Consider the following 15,007-nt stretch of genomic DNA (forward strand, 5'->3'; position numbering starts at 1 on the left):
AGTTTCTTTTTTTTCCCCCCCCCCCCCCCCCCCCCCCCACCAGTTTGGCAAAGTAGATGGCTGACAAAAATCTCATTAGCAACTCGACAATATGCTCGGCGACTGGTTGGCCCGCAAGCAGAGGCTGCGAGGCACTGTATAACGGACATGATGTCGCGCTAAATCTTCCCCTCCATCTTGCCCAACGACGACTTGTTACCTTGTTCTTCTCATTTTGTTACGAAACGACTCTTTCGGCGTCCCGGCTAGGACACTGAACTGCATGGAACGGGAAGCGGTTTTTCTATTTTCTCTTCTTTCGTGCCTGAGAAGGTCGAAACGGGACGGGGGAATTGAATGGATTCGTGGCGTCCCTTTCCCCCCTCCTTTTGTTTCCTTCCGAGCTGTGTCCTGATGCAGCACCGTTGTTGTACTTGTTCATCATTCATGGAAGCTGATATGAACCCCGAGCTCCATACATCTATGTCATGGGCAGTTTTCTCTCATGGCCTGCCAATGCATTTGGTCTAGTCTATACGGTGTTTTATTTGAGGACAACCTGATGACTCTTTTGTGCGTCTTTTCAGTTTACGGTGGTCCATTCTCCTGTCCCATCGGCAATTTCCAGTGAATCGACAAAATCATGGCCTGCTTTACCTTGGTGACATAAAACGAGACATACGGCCAGGAGGCATAGGTGGGATGCAAGATGTAGTAGCCCGGTAAAAGATTCCACGGATTTAAATCGATCTGCGTGTAATGGTGGTGACATACTGCTGAGAACCTGTCTGAATCTTTACTTTAGTAACTGTAGGTAGGGTCACAAATTGCATGGCAGCTGCTGGGCACGCCCATAACGACATCTTTCACTTATTCCGAGGCCAGCCAAGTGTAAAACCGAGTCAAGCTTGCGTTATGAAAATAAATCACTATATGCTAGCTAGTATGTAGTTGTCGGCAGAAACCTGTCGACGCCTACTGATCAATGGTCTTTGTTTTGTTGTTTCTTGACTTCTTGTCGTCGTCTTCCACACAAGACAAATCGAAACCAGTAAAAGACTTTCTATCTTTTCCCGGTTGATTTCCTTTATTCCACCGCTCCCATGTCCTCCTCTACGCCTTCCTGTCGCCAGATTACCAGGAGCAGTGACAACCACCCTTGGGAACATGCACTCTTCTTCATATATGTTCATGTGCCTACCTCGGCCTTCCAGTTGCCGAAGCATACTTCGGCAAGGCCCAGCCCATCTTCGAGAAAGATCTCAAAGCTTACAGCTTGGCACTTTCCATCCGCTTGGACATGCTGCAGAGAACGGTTAGCAGAGAGTCCACACCACCTACACGCCAAGATCCCGCCGGGGGGGTGAGGGCGAAAACTTACAAGTCATAGAAAGCGAATTGGCCTGGGGCGATGCCAAACTCATAGACGAACCGCGAAGCGACGTAGCTACCAAAGATAGCCCGCAGGTAAGCGTCGGGGACACGCTGAATGATGGTGTCTAGGCCGATCTTGTCCAGAAGCAGCTTGGGCAGAGCATCCTGGAGGACAGCGCGACGGGTACGCTCATCCTCCCACATGTCGGAGTGCTGGAGCTCCTCATCGAGTTCCGTGATGGTCACGGACAGCTTGTCGGAGAGAATGCTGCGTGGGGTGCCGGTCTGCTGGTACTCGCGCCAGATGGCCTCGAACTCGAGACGGGCGTTCTCCTGGATCTTGGCCTGCACCTCCTTGACGTAGTCGGTGTAGAACTGGGGCGCCTTGCCGTCGTCGCCGACGCACATGTTCTCCGTGAAACCCTCGTCGTCGAACGAGAGGGAGGCGAGGACCTCAAGGGAGGACGACGTCACGCCGCCCTTGTTGACGCTGGCATCCTTGTAGACGACGCAGCCGGCCGCTTCCAGGCGGAGCTTGGCGTCCTGCGTGAGGAACAGGTTGGCGCCTTCGATGATGTAGGGGATGGTCGCCTTGCCGTCCTTGATGAGCTTCGACACGCTCATCAGATCAATCGACTCGGGACGGCCACCGCAGGGGACAAAGCAGTCTGTCAGTCCGGTGTTGCGCAGGTGGTAGGTGTTTCGGAAGGTAGTGCCGCTGGCCACGAACTCGCCATTGGGCAAGTGGATGTTGGAATCCTCGCAGAGCACGCGGTACCCGTCCTTGGACAGCTTGGACGTGTCAAAGTGGCTGATCATAACCCGTTCTTTGGCGAGACGGTGCAGTTCCTCCTTGTCAATGCCGTTGGGGTCGACCAGGACGCCCGAGCCGTCGACAATGGACGTGTACTTCTCATTGCTCCGGAGAATCTCGTTGCTGCCAAGGTCGCCGTCGGGGCCACCCGTCTGCATCTTCCTTACGGTGGACGGATCCAGGCCGAGCTTGCGATAGACACCCGTGACATACTCTCGAACTGACAGGGTGGTCATGCCGAATGTGTCGTGGGGGATACCACCCATCCGGGGGGACTTGCCGGTGAAGAACGACTTCCACCAGGGAGCGCCACGGCGCCGAGCGTGCTGGGTGGCCCAGTCGACCAGGTCGGCCGTGTTCTCGTCGGGTCCCATGAAGAGGATCTCCTCCTTGCCGTACAAATCGACAATGGGATTCTTAATTCCCGGGCTCTGGCCGGGCAGGAGCAAATCGAGGATGCTGTCGACATACTTCTCGAACGCCTCCGGGCCACGATCCTGCATCTTGGGATCGAGCAGAACGACGCCCTTGGATCCGCCCTCGGGGATGTCCTTGTTCTTGCGCTGCTGGGTGCTGGCAAGGTTATAGTTCTCGTCAAAGAGATTGCGCGCGTTGATCCTGTAGGCCTCCTTGCTGCGAGACTTGACGATGCGGATACCGCCACGAGCCACGTCCTTGAAGCGCAGATGGAAGCCGCGGAACTCGGGGCCAATGACCAGGAACATGCCGTAGAGGGGCGTCGGGTACTCGATTTCGGGAAGGAAGCTCGGGTCCAGGCGGAAACTCAGAGCCATCTTGGTAGGGGTGAAATAGTTGGTCTTGAGAATGGCATTGTTGAACACTCGGAAGGCGGTCATGACCATCTCCTCGTGCTCGTTGGACACGTCGCGCGTGATCTTCTCCTTGAGCTTCTCGTCCGACAGGACCTCCAGTGCAGGGGTGGGGGCGATAAAGTGACCATCCACGTCGGCGCCGAGGGCGCCATGGACGCTGACGAACGAAGCATACAAGGCCCGGACGAGGCCTGGGTACGACTGGATAATGCCGAGAATGTAGTCGGGCGTGAACGTCTCGGTCCTCAGACGACGCTTCAGCTTGTTTAGCAGGGCGGCGTGAGCATTGCTCTTGGGGTCCACGAGCTCCGAAAGGGCGACGTATTCCGTGCCAAGTCGGTTGAGGAAGTGCTGGATGAAGACCCAGGCGCAGTGGCCGTAGATGGCCTCCTGGAGACTCAACTCGCCAGCGACAAAGATGTTGTGGAGTTTGTTGTGGGGAAGACAGTAGAGCAAGGAGATCTCCTTGGTGATATGGTGGATAGACTTATCCAAAGACGGGTGGTCCTCGGAGGGGTTCGGGACGGGGCGGAGGTAGATGCTGATGACGGTGATGCCGTTGGCGAACTGCTCGACGTATTTGCGGGAGCTGGTAACACCATAGTAGTGGTACAGGTCGCTGAGGGCCGAGAACAAGCCACGGGCAGTCCGCGAGCGGAAAGCGACGACGAGGCGCTTCTCCTCGACGCCTTCGATATCGAAAACCTCGATAACAGGGCCAGTTCTATCCACGGCCAGCTCGATAATCTCCTGGTAGATCTGCTTGGTGTTGTCGGTGGCCTTGCTCAGGAAGCCCTCGTCGGCAATGACGTCGAGACGGGTCTCGTTGGGGTCAGTCTCCTCTGGCGGCTGCTTGAAGACGCACTTGTAGACAAAGTAGCATCTCAGGGTCGCCTTGGATTCAGTCGAAGGTACCAGGGCACCGGGCGAGCGGAAAGTTTCGACGCGGTACTTGGAAGTGCCGGGATGATCGAGGTACTTTGCCTCCAGCCTGTTCTCGTAGCCGGGTCCGTTCATGACGGTCTTGCCGGGCTCGCTCGTGTCGATGTAGATGGCGTGCTCATGGGACTCCATGTCTAGCCTGATCTCTTCGCGCTTGTCCTCCCTGGCCAGAGCGGCGACCTTGGCAGCGTACAGAGAGGTGATCTGACCAGCAATGACGGATGGCTTCTCGATCTTAAAGTAGACATCGTCGATGCCGAGCTTCTCGTAGAACCAAGTCACTTGCTCGTCGACGAGGTTCGTGGGAATCCAGCCGCCTTCGGTCAGGATATCACGGACTAGAAAAAAAGTCAGCGCATGCTCATTTGTTCGCCGAGGGCTACGAGTTGCTAATGAACAACTGATGAATAAAACTGACCCTGCTGCATCTGCTCAAGCTTGCCCAGAAATTCGGGCGCCACATATCCAACAGTGGCCGAACGGAGAACCCTGTGACCCACACCATGACCAATGCCATTGGCCTGAGACGTGATAGGGACGCTGAAGTGCGTGGGTTGAGGCGAGGGATGCCGGCTGGAGTCTTGCAACTCGGCCTGGACTTTGCCCACGAGCTTGCTCTGGGGAGGGGCGGTAGCCATGATTTTTGATATGTCGTCAGGAAACCTATCCAAGGCAGGAAGGTTAGTATTGGTGGTCAAGCAAAGTATGTTATGCAACGTATTGGCCAGAGGCTACCTGGCGGAAGGAACGACGGCGCAGCCAGGCCACAGAAGGCAGAGAATCACAACGCGAGTATAGAGATGAAGTGACAAGCAGTGGGGATGAGACAGGAGAGTACAAAGACACGGGGAGTGAGGCAAGCGGACCTCATCTAAGGCTATGTACATATGGATATATATATAGCCTTGACGTAGAGAGTTGCATCGCCGGCATCATCGCCTTGTTTGATAAGAATAAGGTGTGATCGAGTCAATGGCCGCTCTGTGTGAGACTGCCATATTGCACCGCAGCAGCGTCGATAGAAGCCAGGGCGATGCCCCTGATGAACCACAAACGCCGAAGACATGAAATGCGTAAGTGCAGAAACAGGTAGTGGCCCCTTGCAGTCCAAGTAATGTGACAACCCTGAACATCAGAGAAGACCCAACATGAACCGAGACACGAGGCGATGCACGTCCTCGGCGCAGATAACTAGCTGGTTGGAGGTTGGACAGAAGTGAAGGGAGGGAATAAGGAAGCGGGCGTCGAAGTTCCAGAAACGTTGTGGCTTCACCGCTCTCTAGCCCATGCGTATGTCGACGGTGATGAAGGGGTTTGTGAAGGAAACGGGGTTCGGGGTTCGGGGGTTGCAAGAGGCCGCCTGATAAGGAGGTAGGTAAAACAAATGAATGGAAAGAATGGGACTGAAAGAAGAAAGAGATAGAGAGACCGATGTACTGTACTCACCTGATGTGTTATGAAATGTACCGATCCGAGTCGATACAGATACGAAGATCAGGAAGGTGAGACTGGGTTAAGGGGGGGAAGGTACAATGCCGGCTGCTGGCAGATGCGACTTTTGCTGCGGGACCCCGGTGAGATTTGTCGCTATCGTGCGTCAACGTAAAATTGACGTGACTTTTGACGTGACTTTGTGGAAATAAAAAAGGCGGCAGTGAATTGTTAACCGACTTTTTGTCGAATCCGCGATGCGATATAAGCCTGCGGGATCGCAAGGATGTATGTAAGAGCGGTATCGTGGGGACGAAGATTGGCTGGATTGGGTCCTGGTTCTGAACCTAGCTCCTGGATCTGGGGCCGAATCTGGTGCGCGATTTGAAGCTAATGTCAAGGCTGCTGCTCTGCTTGGTCCGGTGGTTCTTTCCTCCCTTTCTTATCCTTGCAGACGAGGAAAGTGAGACAGAGAGAGAGAGAGAGAATTTGTAGGCGCAAAGCGGAAGGAGAGTTTTGTGCTAGGTCCACTTCTGGCCTGTTTGCGCTGTCTATCAAATGAAGTAGCGAGATATGTAATTGAATAAGAGGTCGCCGGGAAACGCAGCCATCCGACTGAATGACTTTCCAGACGCTGCTTTGCGGCCAACTAACGGGGGAGAAGAGGGGGGAAAGATGCGCCTGAGTGAGGTCGAAAGGAGGGACAAACGTTGGACCAGAAGAGCCAGAAACCGGATGAGGGAACCAATGAGCTCGTATGATCGAACGTGTTGTCCGTTATCTTGTTGCCGTGCTGTGTTACGGAGGTCTATGAACTTCCAGATGGGACGGTAAGACTCGGTTTTCGCGCTCTTCTCGCCCTTCTGGTGGGAGTTTCGATGACCTGATGGGTGTCCCGGAACAGTGAACAGGCTGGCCTTTATTATCGAGTCGAAAGGATCTTTGAAAATAATAAAGTGTGGGAATGAGAGAGGGTAGGGCAGAGGGAAATGATGAGTCAGGAAAAAAAAGATCCTATTCCGTGTTGGCTCCGCGTCTATTAAGGGTCAAGTCGAAGCTGGAGTGGAGTATCAAAATATCTGAAGTTGTATTGGTGGAAAACGGACGGTAAGTAATTAGGTGGTATAATAGTGGCGGCAGTCGCGGTAGTGCTGTTGCATGCAGGCCCGGTGGTGAGGCGATGAAGATGGTGGTCGTGGGGGTGAGTACTCGTCTAGGTAAGGTATCGAACGATGCCTTGACGAGAGAGGGGGTGACGATGATATCGAGGATGATGCTATTCAGCTAACACCAGGAGACATAGAAAGGATATAAGGTAAGAAAAGGTTACAGGGGAATTCCTCTGTGGATCCATGTGAAAGTAGTGTAGAATTTGACAGTATCGTCTTTACCGAACTGACGAAAAAGAGGCGTACGCTGCGCCTTTAAGTATTATTACCCGACCGTCTCATCCCAATGTCATCCAAACACAAACTTGCGTCGTTCGGGTCATGAGGGGGAGAAACAAGGATTGCTTGATTGTTATTACTTGACTTTCATAGGTTGGGGAAGAATGTACATGCGTAAACGTACCTGGGGTACCTTTGGCGATCAGGTAGAATTCAGTAACGGTACAAGTTGAGGTACCACTACAACCATTGAAACATCTCGGACTTGTCATACGAACAAGGCTGTACCATTTGGGAAACATAGAACACTCCCTGCCTCTTTATTTCCATCACTTTACAATTTATTGCAGAGACGAAAAGTATACGAATACAATTACATCGTACGAAGTTGCAAGATGGAGAAAAACGCAATATACACTTACAGAAAATCATACATGAACTGCTTGCCACCAAGTACACCTCTCCATTTCCGGCTGTAGGCGTACACCGTGCAGGTCGCCTGAAGAGGCAGCACCCGTGAATGCCATTGGCCAGCACTACTTGGTACCTGAAGACCCTTCCAGTGGCCTGCCCTAATTCCCCACCGTCCCATTTCTCTCACACCCTCGTGTCTGTCACCCCGTGCCTCCTGCCCCTTACGGCTCTGGGCACGGCTATTCAAGGCTCCCAGTTTAGGGTCTTGACTTTTCTCCGGCCTAATATTTACGGTGTTACTATATACACTTTCCACTGGGTTGGAATGGTGGTAGTCTTTGCCATTCAGGTACACGCTTTACATTGACGATGGTTTCTCTATATCTCTTTATATCTTCGTCGCGTGTTTCTCGCCTGTTACTTATTTCTTTTTTTCATGTTTTCCTCTTCTTCGGATGGCTACGATAACATTATCACAAAATAGGCCTTTACCCGGCTTTGATGCTGTGACATGAGAGAGGTATACGTTGGATCTCGATACGACTTCGAGAAGAAGTACAGTACTTTCTGGTACTTCGTAACCTTATCGCCTTCAGGAAAGTTTGTTCCTAGGGAGGCCCCGAGACGCCCCCGGTCCGGAGCCTTGACCGCCCGATGACCCGCCCGGTCCGGATGTCTCCCATTTCGAGGTCAGGTGCACACTCAGGCCTGCATCATTTGGACTCGGAAATGCATGTTATTTTTTGATTACCTTGACTGGCATCTATTCGTCCGTTGTGTACAGTCAAGCCAAACAAAACGGCTGATTGGGATCCAAAACGTTGAGATGCCAACCACGCCCCGTAGCGTCCATAGGTCCGGGTCGTGCTGGGGCTTCCGAGTGGCTCCACGGGGCTGGTTGGTCCCGCCCTTACTCTTGTCTGCACCGCGTCCATTACGGGGTTCTTTAGGCTTTGCGGAGTGCATGAAAAGCCTGAAAGGCTAGACGCGGCGCCCTCGGCCGCTCCGCGGTCACGGTGTAACCATTGAAACCCTTGAAGGACCCCTAACTGGTTTGGATGGCGTTTTCATTACCCCCAGATTACTTAATGGTCAGCACGAGACAGCTCCACCTGGCCGGGGAGTGGAACATGCGTCGAGGCAATTTGGAGAAGTTGTGAGACAAGTACACTACCTATGTGGTTTTCAACTCCATGACGACGCTAAGCACGTATCCGACAGCAACTGTTACCTCGTATGTGTCTTGGATAGACATTAAGGTACCTACTAACAAGAGCTGTGCTACTCTAATATACTGGAGGAGCTTAGGGAGCGACGGTACGGAGTATGTACTTCGTACATACATCGTTCCCTTTCGGTGCCGTCATCATTAACGAGGTACCGAGTAGCTGTAACCACGATTGCACCGTACATTGCCGTAAACATATAATTCTGTACCAACTACCTACACGCATCTCGGCTTTGGCTTGGTCTAGAACGCATCGGCTAGCGGGAATCTCAAGTGGGCCTGTTGACCCCTGAATGTTCGTGTGGAGCGGCGTACGTATATCCAAATGCCGAACACAAAGGCATCAGGTACCGCCACAGAAATTATCAGTTCATCAAGTGATCACTGACAAGAACGTGGTCACGATGGTTGGTAGCAATCTCCCACGACGGTGACCGGTGACGGTAAGACTGCTGTCGCAGATGCTCACGATGGAATCACCTGACCACCGTTCCGTTCACCGCTTCCTGGGAGCGCGTGGTCTTCGCTGTGCTCTGGCTCACCTTTTGGTCGATATCACTGTGCCAAAGGGTAGGTGCCATTGGTGGTAGAGCGAAGAAGAGGTGTAGGATGACTCGTAAAGCCAATGACGTATCCGTATTAGACCAAGCACTCGCCTCGCGTATGCAGACGGCGACGTTGGACATGGCGGCCTTGGGCCACTTCAGGCGCTTTGGACAGCCACAAAGGTACCAAGTATAGCAATGATATGCGAGATGCTGCTGTCTACCATTGTCGTCGAATGGAACACTGACAGCAAACCATGTCTTCATGTCTTCTGGCGAGAACGCAGATGCAGATAGCTGGGGCACGGTACACCTGGAGTGTCTCCTCGGGGATTTTTCTTCAATGCGTCTACAGTCCGGCTTGGGTCTCAAGAAAGTAATCAAGTCATGCGCTATAGGCGGCGACATTGTCGGCATCGTCCATGTACTACTCAATACAGCGGCCATGATGGGAGAAACGAATCAGGCGTCATTCACAAACGGTCAAAGCTTACGTTGTCATATCGCACATCACCTGAGTTTAAACATTGCTTCGCCACTCTGCCACTGGTGTGATCAAGGAATAATTACTCAGTACCTAGGCAAAAGTGGCCGGTGAGAGAGTTTCGCGAGAGCGCATCATCTTGGAGAACATCTAGAAAAGGAAGCCGCTGTCAAAGAGTTGGGGCAGCCCGGTGGTCTTAGCGCCCCATCATAGCCCCACATTCCAGCCCTTATGAGGGGTACATATCCACTAGCCCCGCACAGCGGCAAGTCGCGGCAATTCCTGGCCTTGCGCTCTCTTTGCCCTCCGCGCATGGTTCTGATCGGCCAACGTCACCAACTCCGTTCGAAGTAGTGCATGTCACCTAGCCGGGCTGTTGACTCGGAATCGGAATACAGACGTTCGTAGTCCCAGGAGCTCCGCCTATTACGTGCGTCCCTCGCCAAGATTCATCCTCTTGGAGATCATCGACCGAGCCAGGACGGCCGTTGGTCGATATCCTACCCCACCATCCTGTCAACTGTGAAAACCAAAAAAGGGCTCACCCTACGGCGGTTTGAAACAGCACCATGCGCCAGACGGATTCCCCGGGGAGGCGGCATGCCTTGTCCCTGGACGAGGGAGACTCTCTTAGACCCATCCGGGAAGAGTTCGTCATTCCCACCAGGAACGAAATGACCAGCAAGACAATCCCCCACCAAGGCAAGTCAAAGTCCTTGGAGAAACATGTCAAATGAAGTTCCCAGCACCGTTGTTTAACACGTTGGAGCAGATCGCCCAAACGTGGAGGCGAAGGACGATGAGACACCGTGCACTTACCTCTGTGGCAACTCCCTGGGCTTACAGCCAAGGCGCACGGCGACGAGAATACGCCAGTACCTCGACACCTGGGGCACCCAAGGCGTCCAGGGGCACTTCAAGCCCATGGAAAACTCCCCCCTACCGACATGGCTCAACGTCGACGCACGGGCTGCCAGCATGATGGCCCCCATAGTCGGCGCCCGGGAATCCGAGGTTGCCGTCATGCAGACGCTAACTGCCAATCTTCATTTCCTCATGTGTGCCTTTTACCGGCCCGATCGAAACGGTCGGCACAAAATCATTCTCGAGAGCAAGGCCTTTCCCAGCGACCATGTAAGTAGCCTCTGAAGCCTTACGCACCGGTTGGGTTCGGTCCCCGTCCCGTGTGGACATGGCTGACAAAGCGCCCCCCGCTAGATTGCGGTTGAGACGCAGATCCGCCTCCATGGCCTTTCCCCCGCCGAGTCTATGGTCTGCATCGAGCCGCCGTCCCCCGACTCCCCGGTGCTGGCCACAGACCACATTCTCTCCACCATCGACAAGCACGCCGCGGACACGGCCGTACTGCTTCTTCCGGGGATTCAGTATTACACCGGCCAGCTACTCGACATCCCCACTATCACGGCCTTCGCCCGTGCCCGCTCCATCTTTGTTATCTGGGATCTCGCTCATGCCGCCGGCAACGTGCCCCTCCAGCTTCATGACTGGGATGTTGATGCCGCTGCCTGGTGTTCCTACAAGTATCTCAATTCCGGGCCTGGTTGCATCGCCTCCCTGTTCGTACATTCTCGCCACACCGTGGTCGCGCCCGCTGCTGCCGCCAACTCCGAAGCCGCCCCCGAGGAGGGGTTTGCTCCGCGCCTAGCTGGCTGGTGGGGCAACGACAAGGCCACGCGCTTTGCCATGGATACTACCGCAGCCTTCCGCCCGGCTCCCGGAGCAGCGGGGTTTCAACTCAGCAATCCCAGCGTCCTTGACACGACGGCCCTATGCGCGAGTTTAGAGGTCTTTGAAGCTGCGGGCGGCATGGGTCCCCTACGGGAAAAATCGCTGAGGCTAACGGCATATCTCGAATCGCTGCTCGGGGAATTGCCCGAGGATGTGAAGAGCATGTTTCGCATCATCACGCCGCGGGCCCGGGAAGAGCGCGGCGCGCAGTTGAGCATCTTGCTGACGGATGACGCGTTGCTCGGGCCTGTGATGGAGGCATTAGAGGCGCGAGCAGTAATTGTCGACGAAAGGAAGCCGAATGTGATCCGCGTTGCTCCGGCGCCCTTGTATAATAGTTTCACAGACTGTTACGATTTCGTCCAGGAGTTTCGAAGCGCTCTGGAGAGAATAGGCAGCGGGACTAACAAGTAGCTAGCTTGACCACCTATAAACAATGTCAGGCACATTAGCCCACCCGTCGGGGCTTGACTTCCGACCATCTGGTTGCACTGGTGGAGTATCTCATTTGTATGTATCCATACTCAATATAAATAGAGATTTCCGCCGAGTACCTGAAAACGATGCTTGGTCGAACATGCCGATCTCGATACCTTAAATTCGTGTTTCGACAATCTCCCTGGGCCCAGGATTATCTGCCGCCAGTGCGATCAGTCTGTTATCACAGTCAACTCTAATTCTCTTTCAGCCCTCCCAGAGAACGACTTGACCATTCGTTGGCTGATCATTGAGAACGTGGCCTGGAAAGGTCTTATTAAGCGAGACGAGCGAGATGAGAGTCACGGAGGCCTCACAGGTTTATCAACTCCAAAAGAGGCAGGGGAGAGAGGGCTAGCGATCTTCACTTTTCCCAATCTGTGTCGTTCGGAAGTTCGTTGGGTTGAAGTTGTAACGCTAACGGGTTGGCGCCACGAGCACAGCCACTACCAATCATATGAGGCAAGCCACCAGAGCGCCACCGCGACCTCTCGTCTCACGATAATGAGGTACTACTTCATGTCGATTGGCCTAGATAAGCGGTGACCGGAATCAGCCGGTATTGGAGGCCCCCTTTTGATGCCCTTGCCAGGCACTGCCGCTTCAGCTCCCTCCCTGTGAGAGGTAAAAGTAATTTCTATATATCGAGGGCTCGTGCATCTTGTCTGGGGTCCTTCGATACCCTACCCAAACGACTCAGCAAGCCTATCAGGCCCAGCCATCGTACCCACATACCTACGTTCATATCCTACACAAGTCAGTCAGTAACAGTGAAACCTCTTTCCCCGCAAGTCAAATCCGAGGCGAGGGGCTAACATGCAGCGACAGACCGGGTCGAGAAAACAGGATCATCTACGCGAAAGCCACTCCCAACTCGCTACATTTTCATCCCTCGAACCGAACAAGACAGTTTAAAAAAATGGCGTTCTTCTTCTCAAAGAGAATCGGAGGCAGGCGCTTCGGCACGAGCATCCATGTGGACAAGAACGGCGTGCGGCGCGGTCCCTTGCGCTTCCGCCTCTGCGGCTTTTCGTGCTTCAGATAAGGCAGAGTCGATCGCTATATTTACTGCTGGCCTCAAAAGAGCGTGAAGGGCTTTTCCATGGGGATGGAGACCTCGTGTCTGGTCCTTTCCTGTCTACTCTGGTATTGCATGCCATTGCCTGGAGGTCGTCACCCCTCCTTTGGGAAAGCGGCTTGGCGTTATTCTGTGCGGATTTTTGTGCGAGCTGGCAGTTGAGCCACTGCGGAGCGGAGGGTTGATCGCCACGAAGGAAAACACTTGGGGGGCACAAGTGGTTGAATGCTGCACCGAAGACGGGCAATGTGGGGTGGCCCTTGGTCGGGAATTTAGAGATGGGAGGGCCGCAGGGCGTCAGGAGTGGTTTGCTTGCTTCTCTCTCGAGTTGGAACGGGATAGCCTCTTTTTTTCTTTTGTCTACCTAATCATCATTGTCTGAAACCAATCCATTTGCCATGACACACCTCGGAACGATTTGTGGATCGCTGTTGACGAATTTGAGAGGTGCCTGTGACCAAGTGCAGCTTCACCCAGTGTACGTGCGTGTCTGAATATTGGTCTTATCCCATTGTGTCGTCTTCTTCTGTGCGATATGGTGATATAGTGATATAGTGGAACATGTGCTCGGTACCTCACATGGCCCGTCAAAAGCGGAATAGAATCGAAAATGTCTCTACGGACAGAGGTCTTGCCACATCCGAGCATGGGATTCTGTCAGTCCAAGTACACACAGTCCAATTGAGAAACGACAATTGAGCAACGGGTCTCGGTATGGGCAAGGTCAAGCCGGAGCATCGAGGGTGGGGTCTGAACTCTCTAAATGTTGTGGCGGACAATAACTTGCTCCAAGTTGTGGGTTTTGCGGCCAAGTTCAGTCGTAGGGACGATTATAAGGGCCACTCTAGACGAAACGTTCGTTTCCCACATGCTTCCACACCTCAGTAGAGAGCACCCTCCAAAACGGATGCAGGAAGAGTCGGTCACGTCCCCGGACACCTTGCTGGGAAAACAGGCAACCATTCACATCGCCTAGGGCATTGGACGAACCATCTCAACGAGTACTTTGCGGGTCTCATTCCGTAGCACTCAGATACATGCCGTCATGCCAGCCACAGGAGCCGAACCGTCGTCGTAAAAAAAAGGGAATTTCCCGTCTGTTTGTCCCGATGCATGGCCCCAGTTCCAGGATATAGAGCAAATCGCAATCGACCAAATACAAATCCACTCCTGTATTGCCCCATGTATCGCCAGCCGGCCGGCCAACCCAATTGTGCTGTGATGTCGTTTCCTTTTTTTCCTTTCGCCTCGCTCACCCCGCTCATACCTCCGTGGTGACCTTGGCCTTGGCGTTGGTAACCTTGACACCCAGTTGCTTGGCGCGCGAGATGATATCGATTCGCTTCCTCGACGAGACACCGTGGGCAATCCTGTTGGCACCAATGTCAGTTGAAAACTCATCCCTCTCTATTCCTAACAAACTCTTCATCTCCATCAGATGTAGCCGAGGGGTTGTTGGGTTGAACGTACTCAGCGGCGAAGGTGCGGTTGTGCATGAGGAGAAGCTCGACATCGTTGACGTTGTTGACGAGGAATGCCTTGTGGCCCGAGGGCATCATGTACTTGGTCTTCTTGTTGGAGCCATAGCCGATCTGTAGTCACCGAAGCGTTGCATCAGCTATTGGTTTGTCCATATCCGCGTTTCCCATCTTTATTTCGTTTTTCCTTCCGGTCGATAAAGTCCACCTATGGAGTCGTAAAAAGACGTACCGAGGGCATGAGGGTGACGCCGTTGGTCCGTCTGCGGACCCGGCTGTCGATACCTCTAGGCTTGCGCCATGATGCGTCGACGCGGTGGAAGCGGTCGTGCTGGTGGCGATTGAAGCGCTTGGTGCCTATACCGATGGTCCCGTCAACATTTTTGTTCTCTCAAAATCCCATCATGTTCTCCTAGCAAAGCTGTTCGACCTCTCGAGGTGGGTTCGGTTCGGGGAAGGGCGTCGGTGACGAGGTTGAGTACATACGCTTCTTGACGATGGGGATGTGCTTCTTCGCGGCGACCATCTTGAACGGAAACGAAAAATTAGTATGGTTTGTTTCGACGGCGATTAGGACTTCACAAATATCATGGACTGATGCTCGTACCTTGGCGGCTGTTTTCCCTGTGCTGGTTAGATAGAGGCGTCGCGGTCAACAGGAAGTTCGTTCGTCAGCAAAAAAACCAGTGGAAGGGTGTGCCAATTCGAGATGTCCGACCGTGGGTCGTTAGGGCTCGCCAAAATTCTCGAAAATTAGCCAATGAGAGTAGGCTGGGAACATGAACCAATGGCA

General features: G+C 53.5%; 4 protein-coding genes across 4 annotated transcripts in view; 2 read left to right on the forward strand and 2 right to left on the reverse strand.

Moving 5' to 3' along the window:
* The window catches only part of ACRALDRAFT_1059374 (uncharacterized protein), a 5,135-nt gene extending 4,290 nt beyond the window's left edge, over positions 1-845 (forward strand). The window contains exon 6 of the mRNA XM_071016021.1: positions 80-845. Coding sequence (XP_070879919.1) covers positions 80-142 — 63 coding nt within the window. The 3' untranslated portion in view covers positions 143-845. The remainder of the gene's footprint in view (positions 1-79) is intronic.
* A 511-nt stretch (positions 846-1,356) lies between these two features.
* ACRALDRAFT_2039440 (uncharacterized protein) lies at positions 1,357-4,580 on the reverse strand (the record flags this gene model as incomplete). Its single annotated transcript, XM_071020961.1, has 2 exons — positions 1,357-4,280; positions 4,361-4,580. The coding sequence occupies 2 exons, from the start codon at positions 4,578-4,580 to the stop codon at positions 1,357-1,359; spliced, it is 3,144 nt and encodes a 1,047-aa protein (XP_070879920.1).
* Positions 4,581-9,730: 5,150 nt separating this feature from the next.
* Positions 9,731-11,746, forward strand: ACRALDRAFT_1038151 (uncharacterized protein). Its single transcript, XM_071015087.1, has 3 exons — positions 9,731-10,134; positions 10,205-10,566; positions 10,651-11,746. The coding sequence occupies exons 1-3, from the start codon at positions 10,002-10,004 to the stop codon at positions 11,593-11,595; spliced, it is 1,440 nt and encodes a 479-aa protein (XP_070879921.1). The 5' UTR covers positions 9,731-10,001; the 3' UTR covers positions 11,596-11,746.
* Positions 11,747-13,997: 2,251 nt separating this feature from the next.
* On the reverse strand, positions 13,998-14,740 carry ACRALDRAFT_2096898 (60S ribosomal protein eL32; the record flags this gene model as incomplete). Its single annotated transcript, XM_071022802.1, has 4 exons — positions 13,998-14,106; positions 14,207-14,328; positions 14,447-14,571; positions 14,701-14,740. The coding sequence occupies 4 exons, from the start codon at positions 14,738-14,740 to the stop codon at positions 13,998-14,000; spliced, it is 396 nt and encodes a 131-aa protein (XP_070879922.1).
* Positions 14,741-15,007: the final 267 nt, after the last annotated feature.

Source organism: Sodiomyces alcalophilus, assembly GCF_042370955.1.
Source record: "Sodiomyces alcalophilus JCM 7366 unplaced genomic scaffold ACRALscaffold_1, whole genome shotgun sequence".
NCBI classification, from domain to species: Eukaryota; Fungi; Ascomycota; class Sordariomycetes; order Glomerellales; family Plectosphaerellaceae; genus Sodiomyces; species Sodiomyces alcalophilus.

Coding starts and splice junctions, on each gene's coding strand:
- ACRALDRAFT_1038151 (XM_071015087.1), top strand. CDS start 10,002: ATGCGCCAGACGGATTCCCCGGGGAGGCGGCATGCCTTGTCCCTGGAC. Junction 10,135..10,204: donor CAAGACAATCCCCCACCAAG/GCAAGTCAAAGT, acceptor ACGTTGGAGCAG/ATCGCCCAAACGTGGAGGCG. Junction 10,567..10,650: donor AGGCCTTTCCCAGCGACCAT/GTAAGTAGCCTC, acceptor GCCCCCCGCTAG/ATTGCGGTTGAGACGCAGAT.